This window comes from Ursus americanus, chromosome 28 (genome assembly GCF_024610735.1).
Source record: "Ursus americanus isolate L20-20 chromosome 28, mUrsAme1.1.p, whole genome shotgun sequence".
Classification (NCBI taxonomy): domain Eukaryota; kingdom Metazoa; phylum Chordata; class Mammalia; order Carnivora; family Ursidae; genus Ursus; species Ursus americanus.
This window is the reverse complement of record NC_142154.1, coordinates 2,282,587-2,296,446: the sequence shown is the minus strand read 5'-3', so window position 1 is coordinate 2,296,446 and position 13,860 is coordinate 2,282,587. Positions and strand designations below refer to the sequence as shown.

The following is a 13,860-nucleotide window of genomic DNA, read 5'->3' as shown; positions in this document are numbered from 1 at the left end:
CCCAAGTGCTGGGCTGCTGGGCTCCAGAGCAACAGCTCAGCAGGGAGTCTGCTCCTCCCTCTGCCTGCCGCTCCCCCTGCTTGTGCTCACTCTCTTTCTCTGTCAAATAAATAAAAAATCAAAATAAATAAATAAAAAATATACATACACAGATATACACATACATATACGTATATACACATACATATGCAAAGAAAGACAAAAATGCTCGAAACGTTAATGCAGATGGGCGTTGAGAAAAAGTAGGATGAAAACAATCTTTGAAAAGCTCAGAAGGAATCCCTACAGGTAAAGCTCTCCAAAAGAATGCAAAAAAAAAAAAAAAAAGCGGGGGGGGCAGTTGGGGTAGAAATAATCCTATCACATGCACTATGTTGTCCATCTGGACAAGCACAGATTTCTGTAGTGTTATGAGACAGAGCATCAGGCCACATGGCTTCGGGCAAATTGGCAGACAGGTGATCTGGTGTCTCGGGCCCCCCGGGGGCCGGCTCTGTCACCGGCCTCTCCTTCATTCCCCTGCCCAGAGCTTGGAGTCCCAACACCTGTCTGAGAGTCCGTGAACCTCAGGGCCCTGGACTAGGGCTCTGGCTTGCCCTTGGCCGTCCAGTGTGGGGCAGACCACAAAAGCTATCTAATTAATTTGCCAATGAGTCAATGGAGGAATGCGTACATGGGAGAAGGCAGCCCCTGCCCCAGCCCCTTACCCAGAGCTGCTGATGGATTTTCTACCCACCCATTCATTTCTTCACCCCCCTGCCACTAGTGCACAGGCGGACTGCTCAACAGAAAGGGACTTTTGTCTTTCAGTCCTGCACCTTCCTGTTCAGTGAATATAAACTGCAAACAGACCATTTTGTGTGTTAATCAGAAAATAGGGTTTTATATTGTGAAACTGTGGGAAAGTCCTGGATCTGGGAATAAATGCTTTGGTGGAGAATCCCAGTGAATGACTAGAGAGGGGAACGTGAAGGTGGCAAGGGGACTGGGTACCTTTCTACCTACGAAAGGGGGGAGCAGCTGTGCGTGTGCCCCCAGGGACCTGCGCTGGCCGCCCCATCTTAGAGCAGCAGGTGATTTGTTTTCAGGATACCTGTGGGAGCGTCTACTCTCTCCAATTCTCGCCTTCTTATTGTGAAACTCCAGGGTGCCTCTTAAAAGCTCTTCACCCCACTCCTACTCGTACGATTATCCTGTTGACTAATGTGGCCACACTTAGAAAATGTAAAATGTAAGAAAATGTTATTTTGATTATTATGAATATCACGATGAAATATTTTGGGAAGAAGTGTCATTATTTTTCTGAAACATACTTGTCATTGGGGTTGGGGGAAAGTAAATAAATAGAAATAAAGCAGAGGGGGCAAAATGTCAGCGACTAGTGGATCTGGGCTGGGAGTATGCAATATTCATCGTGCAGCATTGCTGGGGATGTGACTTTTCTCCAAATAGAAAAAGAAGGCTGAGAGAAAAATAAACACGTACGACGTTATGACTTCCTCTCCTGGACTCTGCCGTGCGAACGCAGGCAGGAATCTCACTCCAAGCCTCTTCCTTGAGAGGTAAAAACATGGGGGGAAAAACCCCTATGCCCTGCGTTCTGTCTATTTTGCCAACACCAGTCACAGGAATAGATGTAAAGGCTCTGCGGTTTGCAGAGTACGAGGGGTCACGGATGTGAGGATTTGGGCAGCACCTAGGGCTCCCTGGCTCAGCCTGGCCAAGCCTCCCGCCTTTGTCGGCTGACTCCAGCCAATCTCAGCCGCGCAGACACCTTAGCATTACATATGCACAGCTGGCCTCCTCGCCAGGCTCGCTGCAGACGCGCACTCTTGCTCCTGAGAGCCGGGGAGCACCGCAGCCTAGCGGCTCCCCTAGAAGCCTCGGCTGGAGCAGACCCCTGCTGCCGGCTTCCTGGGACCCTGCCGGCCCCTCGGGGCCACTGGCAGCAGGTCAGCCCCCATGAAGCCGTCGAAGGCATGCCAACGCTACAGAAGCGTCCGGAGAAAGCCCAGCCAGCACTACCTCTACCAGGAGTCCCTGCTGCTCAGGTGAGTGGGTTCCCTCCACCTGCCGGGCTAAGGGGGCTGGTGTGCGGAGGAGCGGAGCCCGAGTCACCAGCGCCCTGCCTGCGTCCGACCAGAGGACAAAGTCCCCATCCCGCTGCCCTGTCCCTCAGAATGAACTCAGAAACTCCTTTCCCTGGGCTTTTGCACAACGGGGCCGGCCACCTTGACAATGTGCACAGGGAGAGAGGGCTCTACCTGCTTATTGACCAGGGGACCCGAATCCAAGGTACCCCAACCTGGCCGAACCCATAGGCATGCGTTTTCTGTTTTCTCTCTGTTGACTCAATCTGCGATGTCGAGAGAGCAGATAATACATCTGTCATAATAAATAAGGTGTCTGTTGGGAAAGGCTTCGGGCTAGGAAGAAGTGGGGGAGTGCTGTTTGAATCTGTTAGGTATTTATAAAGGTATATTAAAACCTCCATTAATTTGGAGAAATTGGAGAAGGTTCTCCTATGAGTAAGTAAAAAACCGTCCGAATCAGGGAAGAGCAAAGGAGTTATTTCCTTTTACTTTGACATGCATCATTGATCAAGCAGCAGAGCCCTCCTATCCTCCTGAAAGTCCCATTAGGGTTAGCGCATCAATTGTTATTGGGAATAAATGTTGCAAATGTGGGAAAATGGTTCTCCTACACAGTAACTCTTTCCCTGTGATATCTGCCCACATAAATCTGCTCGGCTACATTCTTGTTTCTAGACGTTGCTGCCTGTTCTGCCTCCGCTATCTCAGTTTCCAAGAATGGAAGTGGGCACGTGGGGGGGGGGGGTCCTCTGGATGACAGCATTTGGCTTTTTATTTTGCCTCCAGGCAAAATGGGGGACAGGGAGGAGCCCAGTCTCTGAAATTAGTGATTATTTCAATAGCCTGAAATAGACATTGTTTTGCCATCAAAGATGCTGCTATTCAGGAATTGTTCATAAGCACCCTCTTGTCTCCTTTTATGACGTTTTCCGATAAAACCTTTCATCCAGAGAAACCATTTTCTTTCATTGACCCGCCAAAGTGACAGACTCCAATGAATGTGCTTCAGTGTTGCCCAAGATTGCCAAATTCTCCCTCTGCCTCCCCGGGTCCCGGTCCCTCTCCCTCTATACATACAAACTTCATACAGATGACCCAGGGGCAGCAAGATGCTGAACGTGCCCCGGGCAAGATCTTTGCTGGAAGCAATTCTACTAATCAGATTTCCTCCTTAATGCCTCGATCCATTCAGCAACTTGGATGACAGCTTTAATGCTGATGAGACAGGGGACAGCAATGATCCAGAACAAATCTTCCAGAATATACAGTTCCAGAAAGATCTCATGGCAAACATTCGCTGCAGACCCTGGACCATGGCACAGAAGCTGGGAGCACTGAGGTAAGGGCTTGGACAGCCAGTATTGATTATTGCAAATACGCTTTCCACGAAACCGCCCTGTCCTGCCCCAGGAAATGAGCACAAAGACCACATGAGAGTGGCAGGCAGGCACTCTGGATCTGACGCAGAGAAGTCACAAGGGCCTCAGGTGGCCAGTATCTCTGTGAGTGTGTGTGTGTGTGTGTATGTGTGTATCTGTGTGTGTATCTCTGTGTGTATGTGTGTGTATGTGTGTATCTGTGTGTGTATGTGTGCATGTGTGTATGTGTGTATATGTGTGTGTGTGTCTGTGTGTGTATGTGTGTATCTGTGTGTGTGTGTGTGCATGTGTGTGTATGTGTGTGTATGTCGTGTGTATGTGTGTATGTGTGCATGTGTGTATGTGTGTGTATGTGTGTGCGTATATGTGTGTGTATGTCGTGTGTGTGTGTGTATGTGTGTGTGTCGTGTGTGTGTGTGTGTGTGTGTGTGTGTGTGTGTGTGTTGGTGGAGTTTGTGGTTTTCTACCTTCCTTTCAAACACTAGATGTTAGCACTGTGTCTCGAGGTGAACAAAATAACCAAACTCCCCGGAGGCAAGTCTCTAAGCCGGGATGAAAACAGACGGTAATTCCACCTGCTGGGCTGGAAATCTGGGGGGAAACCAGATTCTGTGGGAAACCAGGTAACTATGATCCTTAGAGTCACACCAGGGAATCTGTTTAGATAACAGTGAACAGCCAAAGAGTTGCAGACAGGTTGCTAGTCCTGAGCTATGTGCTGTTGGGTCACTCTCTTAATTTCTTGGCCACTTTCTTTCTCTTTAAAGTTGAGGCGATGGTGTTGAATGGCACCTGCAACACTGTTCAAAATGTGCCCCGTTAAGCAAGCAGGGGTTTGGTAAAGACCCAGAATCCCCGATTGCTCTTAGACCTGCCGAACAGAAAGTATGGGAGAGGGGGGCCGGTATTTTTAACAGGCATTCAGGTGGATTCTTTCGCCTACTGAAGTCTGAGATCCACGGAGAGTCCCAGGGTTAAATGGGATGAGCCGTGTGAGCGCCTCGAGCGGTCTCTGATACAGGGTGGTCACGGCCCGCCAGTGAGTCCTGATGGATGACGCTGCTGCCCGGGTCACAGCAGAGGGAGTTAATTGAACGGTCTCAATGAGCTACTCTGACCTGTTAAGTGGACCTTCCTGGAGAAACAGACCGCAGCCTAATCATCGGGCACCCGGCGAGGCGAGGACAGGCTCAGAACCTTGTTAGCGCCCTTTCCAGAGGCCAAGCACGCAGCCCCTCCTCCCCAGGTCTGCGATCAGGCTTCGCATTTCTCTCCCATTTAATCGCAGCTTTGTCGGCTCCCTCGTGCATCATGCTCTTGCAGGTGGCCCAAGATGCAGCCGGCCCTCAGGTGGCCCGGCAGATGGCTAAGGGTGCCTGTCGTGTCTAGGCTCAGCAGTTTCTGGTTAATCCTCCTTGTCTGATACCAGCCCCCCCACGTCTGGTTCCTTGAGTGGGGATGGCAACTTCAGATAGAAGACCGATGCTCAGAGACGTGAAATGGCTTGCCCCAGGATGCACAGCCTCCGAGAGCGGCTCTGAGCTTTGAACCCCGGGCTCTCTGACCCCAACACCCACGTTCTGTTGAAACAGAGGAACTCCGCCAAAGGAATCATTAGGGCAATTTATCCCAAAACAAAAAAAGGTCATGTGTTGTATCTGAGTTTTTAAAAAATCATGCAGAAATGCCGCTGCTGATGGCTGATTACTGGTTAGCAGGAGTAATTAGTAATTACTAATTAGTAATTAATGATCATTAATTATTGATAAGACACTAAGTCTTTTCAACCTGCAGGCAGAGCACAGCAAATGATCACTTTTCTGTCAAAAGGGCAAACCAGGCCCTGGGGCTGACGCCTGGCCGGGGGCTCAGCCCGGGCGCCGACAGGGCCACATTGGTTCCCCGGGGCCGGCGGTCAGGCCCTCAAAGGCGGCTCGACCTCTGAGCACGCCCGTTTATCATGCCCTGGGCCCCACGTCTCCTCCCTGGTCACCTTGAGAAGCTCCTGGAGCAACGTCTCCCTCGGCGAATTTGCCGAGGAGGCATCTGGAAAGCACAGAGACCACTGAAGCCTGACCCCGTGAGGAGCCAGGGAGGGGGCGCGGTCGCAGAGAAAAGCAGGAGCCCTCGCTCAGCCTGGAGGAGCACTGTCCGGGAGGCCAGGGCACAGGCTCGTGTCCCGCGCAGCGAAGCAAGTGCTCGGTGCCCTCAAGTCAACCTGGGTCCATGAGGAGGTCCAGGTATGGTGGCTCCCCCCTGGCCCCTCAGATCTCATACTCTCACCACAGCCGCTCTCCGTCGCCCTGTTAGCCCCAGGCTCTTCCAGCTCAATGACTGTGTCTTACGTACCTCTGTGTCCGGCCGTGCTTGACCCAAGTCAGTGTGCAGAAAACGTCTGCAGGAAGAAAATTATAAATAATGAATTGAAATAAATTATTCCACATGTACAGGCCTCCATCTTTTAGATGCTGGGCAGGGCAGAGCATCAACCCTCACCCCTGCCTGCATTTGTGGTTCTATCTGGAATGAAGCCAGGGCATGGGCAGGGCCAGGGAGCCGGGAGGGGCGGCAAGGAGGGCCCAGCGCTCCAAAACCCAGCGAGCACTCTGATTAGCTTGCGTCTCACTCGGTGGGAAAGGGAGTCAGCTAGTTTCCGCGTCTCTCAGGGAAAGACTTGGAAGCAGTGGGTGTTGCTAAAAGGCTGTTGGGGTGCACATGCAAGACCTCCCTAGCAGCGACCGGGGCTCTCCAGGGAACCAAGCCTTTCAGCACCAAGCATGATCAAGAGGAGGGGGTATGGCCACGGATAACGAGGGTCTCATCAGCGCAGCGTCAGATGAGGTCGCCCTGAAGGTGACATTCACCTCTAAGGGTCCTTGACTGCCGTCTGTCCCATTGGTGCTGACATTGATTGTCGAATCCTGCTGTCCCTGCCGGTGTGGATTTAACCATCTATCCCCGTGGAGAACTCAGTGCATTTCAGGGATTAACCATTTAGGGGGGGACCTCGGCTCCGCTCACCAAAGTGGTCAGTTAGCATGTCAGCAGTCTTTGTGGGCTGAATCGGGTTCTTTGTGGCTATGCAGACACCACCCTTTCCTCCAGACAGGTTCTCCGAGACTAGGTCTGACTTGGACTTCCAGAGACGAGGCTGCCGGAGGAAGGCTGCTGAGGTTAAGGGGAGGGGTGAGACCCCCTAGTGGTCACTGCCAGGACTCCCCCACCAACCCGCTCATGACTGATTCGCAGACAACAATCAGGGAAGGGCTTCAGGAAATTCGTTGCAACTCATTTCATCATTGATCATCATTTTCTAAGAATTTATCCATTTACATTTTTTTTTCAGAAAGTATTTTTTAAAGGAGCTTTCTGGTGGCCAGAGGTCAGGAAATATCACGGCATCTTGTCCCCTCACCTTTTGGCCACCTGCTCCTGTCGCACTTTCACACATTTTGCCAAGATAGCGGGTATGATAAAATCGTGCTCACTGCTGTGTTTTTCTTCTCTCAGGCGAGCTAAGGAGATTGTGCTGAAGTTTGAAGGGAGGCTAACCAGGACCCGCGGCTACCAAGCGGCAGGTGCCGAGGTGAGAGCATGTGTTCACGGGCACTCCCACCCCCTCTTGCGGTCCGGGGGCCAGGGAGTTGCGTGCCACTGTGCCTGTCACTGTACACGGGCTGTGCACATCCGTCCTTGCAGCCGAGAGCAGTGCCATGAGCTGCAAGGTCTGCACGTCCCAGAACCTGGAGCTTAGTCCCGGATGTGGTCACCTGCCAATGGTACATGACCCTGGGTGAGCCTAACTCACCCGAGAACAGCATCTTCCCTTGAGAAATGACCCAGCATCCTTCCTGACTTACTCCCACCCATATGTGTAGGTTTTTTTCACTGCCCGTCTTGTAATGAGAATGTTACTCATATATTCCAACGCTCGCTTTATAATTCAGTGCTAAGGTTTGGGTTTGTTTATTTTTTCCATTCAGTTCCTTAAAGCTAAACTTTAATATATACTGAAGTTATCTGTTGAGAGTAATTTTCATAAATGTTTAGAAGACAAAGAAAAAAATCATGCCCTTATATAGTATCTTTTTTAAAATCTCATATTCCAGTTACTGAATATATAATTCTCACTGAGAGTAATTATAGTATACAGCCTTTTTGTCTTGCTTCCTTTTTCACTTAACCCCACACGTAACAGAAGGATTTTTCCATCTTGCTACGTATTTTTTACACATACTGTTGTCCATGACAGATAAACGCACATTAACTTAATTAGTTATTTGTCTGCTGGTGAATATTTAAGTTGTTTATAATTTTTCATTATTATTAATAACCCTGCAAGGAATATCTTTCCACATATTGCTTTTCCTACCTTTTATTGAATTATTTTTTGAAAGATTTTATTTATTTGAGAGAGAGAGAGAGAAAGAGAACACGCACAAGTGGGGGGGGAGGGAGAAGCAGGCTCCCTGCTGAGCAGAAGCCCCCCCCCCCAACCACGGGACTCGACCCCAGGACCCTGGGATTATGACCTGAGCCAAAGGTAGATGCTTAACTGACTGAGCCACCCAAGTGTCCCCTTTTCCTACCTTTTAAAATACCTCTCCTAGGATCAATATCAGAACTATAGTCACCATAGAAAAAAATATAATTCATTTTTTTGGCTTTTGATAAATATTAATAAACTATTTTCCAAAACCCTTTATAGTCGATCTTGACAGATACAAGTTTACTGTTTTCATAATATTCTTCCCAATATTGGATATTGTATTTTTTTAAAGTCTGCTATACTTTAACAGACAAAAGCTGACCGATGCACTCCTTTTAGATTCTCTGAAACAAAAAAAGGATTCTTAATGAGGTTTACATTAAAGCTGGCCGTGAACTTTACATAGCTGAAAAATTATAAAATCTCAAAAGTTCTCCGAGGTTCTGCCTTGGCTGTCCCCTTACTTTCCACAGACTCGGCCTGAAAACTCGAATCTAACCCGTGACCAAGATTACCCATGACTGCTTATGCCTGTCACGCTATGATGGAGTTTATGGAACAAATACAGAAAACAAGTGTATCTCTTGAGTAATGAGCATATGTGCTCCCTTCTTATTTCCCCTAAACAGACAGGATGAAATGCTATTGGAAACACTTGGAAATACTAAGAGGACCTTCACTTGAGTTCAGACAACCTGTCATATATAACAGTGAGAAGTAAGATCAATACGATTAAGATGTAATTTGATAGGGGCGTCTGGGTGGCGCAGCGGTTAAGCGTCTGCCTTCGGCTCAGGGCGTGATCCCGGCGTTATGGGATCGAGCCCCACAACAGGCTCCTCCTCTGGGAGCCTGCTTCTTCCTCTCCCACTCCCCCTGCTTGTGTTCCCTCCCTCGCTGGCTGTCTCTATCTCTGTCAAATAAATAAATAAAATCTTTAAAAAAAAAAAAGATGTAATTTGATAACGGGCTGAATTATTAGGAGCAGGGTGACTACAATGAGAAAGGGAATCTGAATGTTCAGCCTCACCGAGAGCTTGCCCCAAGGCTTTCCATGGTGCCAGGCAGACCCAGCTGCCTGCCTTTCTAGGAGCAAGGGCCCCACAGAAAGTGGTTCGATCCAATTCAGTTGAACCCACATGCCACGCTTTGCTCCAGGCATTGGGGTGACGAAATAGTCCAGACTCAGCTTTCTCTGCTTTCTGGGGACGCAGTAAAATGCCCAAGAAAAGCCATCCGCCCACCCATCTTCTTCACGCTTTGGTTCTTCCCCTCCCCAGCTTCAGAACTGTGTTCCTCCACCTTTTTTTACACCAGGAATTTTGATATGAACCACTAGGGATCAGCATCCGCTCCAGCTGCCAGGTAGAGAAAACAGGTGTCTAGCCAGCTGGCACATTGCCTGCAGCCCATCCAGTTACAGCCCTTGGTTTATACGCTGAAGATGATAACTGTTTTCCAAATAGTAAATTTTGTGAGCTACCCACTCTCCATGAGTCCCAGCACTGAGATCGTGGTCCCACTCATAGAGCTGCCCACACAAGGCAGACTGGGGAGCCCTCCCTGTTTCCAGCCTGCAGCCCCCGTTCACATGGGTCTCCACTCGATTCCAGCTCTTTACAGACAGTCTGCCTTCAGCACCAGAAAACGTCTGTGTTTCTGAAGGAAGCCAGGTGTGCATGTGTGAGACCACCGGGACCCCAGAAGTCACTCCAGCAGGTGTCAGGACACTCAGGTCCCTCTGCCATTGGTTCCCCGCTCTGACTTTGGCTTTCAAGTTCAATTCTCAAGATTCCCTCTGGTTCTAATAGTCTATGTCCTTTGTGTCTCACACAATACCAACAAAGGAGGTCACCCTTCCTGAGAGCCTTCGTCATGTGACTTGGCACCTGCCCATGATGGTAGATAGACTGACAGAGCTCCTGGCAGGTCCTCCTGCTTCCTCCCTGCACAGACCCCAGTCATCCACTCTCTTCCACACAGCAGCCAGGCAATATTTGAGACAGTAAACTGCTCATGCCAGCCCTTACCTAAAATATAGATAGATAGATAGATAGATAGATAGATAGATAGATAGATAGATAGATGATAGATAGATGATGATAGAGAGAGTGAGAGATACATAGATACACAGATAGATACATAGATAGATAATGGATACATAGATAGGCTTTCATTACACTTAGAATTAAATCTAAGTCTTTCCCATGACCTACCTGGTCGGGGCATTGCCTACCTATTGGATCTCACCCCACTTCCCCCTCTTCCATCCTCTACTGTAAAATGCCCAGCACGTGCTAACTCACGCATGTTACTGGCTGCCCTGCCCTCCTAGATAGCTCCTCTACCAATTTATTCTTGTTTGAAATAGCAATTCCTTTTCATTCAAGTCTCAGCTCCCCAGATGGACCTCTCCTGATCCCCTTGTTTAATAGAGCTTTCTCCTCCAGTCCCAATGGGCCATGTCCCCCTGTGGCGTTGACTCGTCTGTTGCTGCCTTCCCTCTACCTGGATGCGAGCTCTGTGCCAGCTGACGTCTCCTACGTCTTGTCCATTTGCAGCCGCGGTACTGGAAACACACGTAGGTGCTCAGTACACGCTCTGGAAGAATTTATTTTTCATAAACTGTAATACCTGTTGCTAGAACACCTTTGTTCTAGGCAACTTTACAGGCTGTTCCAAAGAGGAAAGGATGAACTTTTTCTTATTTTTGGTACCCAATAACCCAGGCCCACAATTAAGACCTATTTCTTCCAAGTTTGCCTTTTGGTTTTGCTTTGTTTTGATTTTGCTTTGCTCTTAAAATCTCAAATCATTTCAGAGTTTCAGGGCTTTCCATGGAGATTTGGTGCAAATCAGCAGACAAGCATATTTTCCCATGCCTTATCGAATCTTGGCTGTCAACAAATCACGCTTTTCAATCACACTTACCTCTCGGAGGCCCCTTCAGGAAGCTGGTGTAGACTTGCATTACCAGAATGAGTGTTGGGGTTCAGTGCCCCTGACTTCTCTCATGAGGAGGTTTTGCATCCCTTACCTACAAAAGTTACTCAGCTTTAGTGTGTGAAATTCTCATTGAAATTCAACCAAAATTTAAATTGAAAGAGTAACTCTGAATACCACTGATTGAATCCTGCTTCTCATCCAGACGAGGAAATTGAATCCCAAAGAAAGAAAATCCCTTTCCCAGGAGCACATAGTAGGATAGCGGTTGAGCTGGAGCTCGAACTCAGGTGTGGGGCCCCCTGCCCAGGGCCTCTGACACTTGGGGACTTCACTCACAGTGGGCCAGAGACTCACTGCTTTCCAACACCAAACCTGCCTCCAAGGCTGTTTGAGCACCCTGCCTCTGCACGCCGTAGGGGAGGAAAGAGCAAAACTTTGGTCTTCCCCACCGGGCTACAGCACGTAGGCTACGGGGAAAATCTCGGGGCAGCACGAGGTAGGCTCTGATCAACATTACAGGGATAGCGATTGCTGTGAGCTTTACCGAGAGAAGGATCTATTTCTCTCTCCAGAGAAGCTGCGTGAACTCATCATGGGCGTGGTTAGGTTTGAGCTGGGTCTGGAACCATGAACAGAAGACGAACAATTGCAACGTCTGATAAAATTCAAACAGACTTTCATTTACAAGCAGCCGTTCTGGCCTTAGCAGACACGTCCCGAAGGACATTAGCATGCGTGTCTGCGTCAGAACCATGTGCTGTCTCAGAGCTCAGAATGCTGTAATTACATTTGCCGGCCTTCTTTCTGCAATGATATCATTTGCTTCCAACACAAACCCAGATTGTTTGTGTGTTAAAATGAACAGCCTGCCAATATTGTGGGAGAGCCGAGCCAGTGTCAGGGCACATTCCACTTTATTCTCCTTGGAGGAAAAAGAAAAAAATAATAAAGATTCTGAACTTTTGGTAATTGCATCTTAAACACACAAGACAAATTTCTAGATCTCGCTGCTGGCAGCAGTGGCCGGGAGAGAGGCGGGGAGACAAACACAGATGCAGGACGGGAGGTGCGTGAGGAGCTCACATTCAGGGAGTGTTCTCGACTCCTCGTCCCCAAAACAGGGAATTAGGAACCCCCGGGTGGGCAGTTTGCTGGCCATGTGGACTCCTGGGCCCCACTCTCAGAGTGGGGTCAACTGGGTGCATTTGGACATTACTCCTCAAGGAATTTCCACTGCTTTTAGTCCCCAGAGCAGGAATGGGAGGAGTAAGGCCAGTGTGACCCTGGAGCAAGGGCACCTGGGTACAGACAGCACAACTCAGAGCCCGAAGCAGGTGCCCTTCCCCGAGCGGGAGCGCGGAGGAGACGAGGGCGCTGCTTTGGTCCTAGTATTGCCCAAAGTCCTGCAAAAGCATAATTGAAGGCATCGGACAGTGTGTGTGGGAGCCTGTGCTCCACTCAGGACCTTAGCATCCCAAGTCACTGCCACGTTGACAACTGTGAAGTTCTCTAACCCCACTCCCTCCTTTTCAGCTCTGGCGGAAGTTTGCACGCCTGGCCTGTAACTTCATGGTCATGTTCATTCCCTGGGAAATGAGGATAAAGAAAATTGAGAGTAAGTGCGGGCGCGCGGAGGAGTGGGGCGGGGGTGCGGTGCCAGCAGCCCGAGAAGGGGCCGGGCGTCCCGGTCCCCACACGGCGCCACCACGGCCACGGTCACGTGGTGTGGAGCGGGGCTGGACATGGGACAGGGCAGGGAGGGGGGGATGGAAGACATCTGTCCCACTGCTCCTCCTGGGACGATAGCCGACCCACATTCTCTGTGGCTCTGCTTTTCTGGCTCTCCATTCAGAAGCAGACCCAACAGGGACCCTGAAGGATCAGGTGAAAAACAGCAGAAGAGTGAGCAATTGCCAGACAAAACCTCAGAGATGAGCTTCTTCTTCGAGGCGACTGTAACCATTCAGAAAGCATGGTCTGAAAAATAAATAAGCCACCTTCACGACATAGTCACACACGTAGACACACAACACACATGCACACGTGACACACGCACACGTGACACGTGCCAGAGAAGGGCGGGAATAAACCTAACAGTGAGTCTGTAGTGAAGGAAACTGTGAGATTGGGCCTCAGGTATTTCCAGAGTCTCGTGCCGAGACATAGGATGATTTAGTATTTGGAAGACGTGGATTCTCTCGACATCAGTTTACAAGTTTAATGCAATTCCAGTAGAAATCGCAATGTAATGGGGTTTATTTTTTGTACTCAGCAAAATGATCATTAAGACTTATACGGAAGAAACACATCAAAAAGACTCATCCAAAAAAAAATTTTTTTAAGAAAAACACAAATGAACTCACATAACCAAAATGTTCAAACATTATAAACACTGCAGCAGTTGAACCAAGAGGACGCTTAGACCCTTCCCTGTCGGGTTCCAGGAGCTATTAAATAGAAGATAGAGAACCACTCAATAATTAAAGGAAATACAGAGCATGTGATCACAGAATGCAAACCTCTCTGTGAGAGTAAAGAAGGAAATCATCAAGGAAAATAGCACTGTATTTAATTACCCACAAAAGACATTGTACATACCCTAAAACAACAAAGCTAAATGCTGACAAGTGGAGAAACAACGATTTTCAGCATTTCAATGGAAGTTAGCGTTTTTTTCCTACACAGTGGGTGGGAATGTACATTGGACCAGCATTGCTAGGGGAAAGTTAAAATTTGTAACCAAAGCCTTCATAATGTTTGTGCTCTTTGATAAAACTCTCCCATTCCCTAACAACCAGAGAAACAAGACCACAACACAATCAATGCACAAGGACCAAGTTGGTGCCCCACCCGGATTTCTTGGCCGGTCCAGCTTTTCTCGGCTGCTCTGGGTGTCCGTGCTGTGACTCACAGCTGCCCCCTTCCCTGGAGAATGGCCCTGGGCCTGCACTGT

At 49.0% G+C, this 13,860-nt stretch overlaps 1 protein-coding gene across 1 annotated transcript in view; it reads left to right on the top strand.

Moving 5' to 3' along the window:
• Positions 1-1,788: 1,788 nt before the first annotated feature.
• The window catches only part of TMC3 (transmembrane channel like 3), a 39,199-nt gene continuing 27,127 nt past the window's right edge, over positions 1,789-13,860 (top strand). Inside the window, exons 1-4 of the mRNA XM_045813052.2 lie at positions 1,789-2,051; positions 3,286-3,432; positions 6,983-7,058; positions 12,441-12,522. Of these exons, the coding sequence (XP_045669008.2) occupies positions 1,963-2,051; positions 3,286-3,432; positions 6,983-7,058; positions 12,441-12,522 (394 nt within the window). The 5' untranslated portion in view covers positions 1,789-1,962. The remainder of the gene's footprint in view (positions 2,052-3,285; positions 3,433-6,982; positions 7,059-12,440; positions 12,523-13,860) is intronic.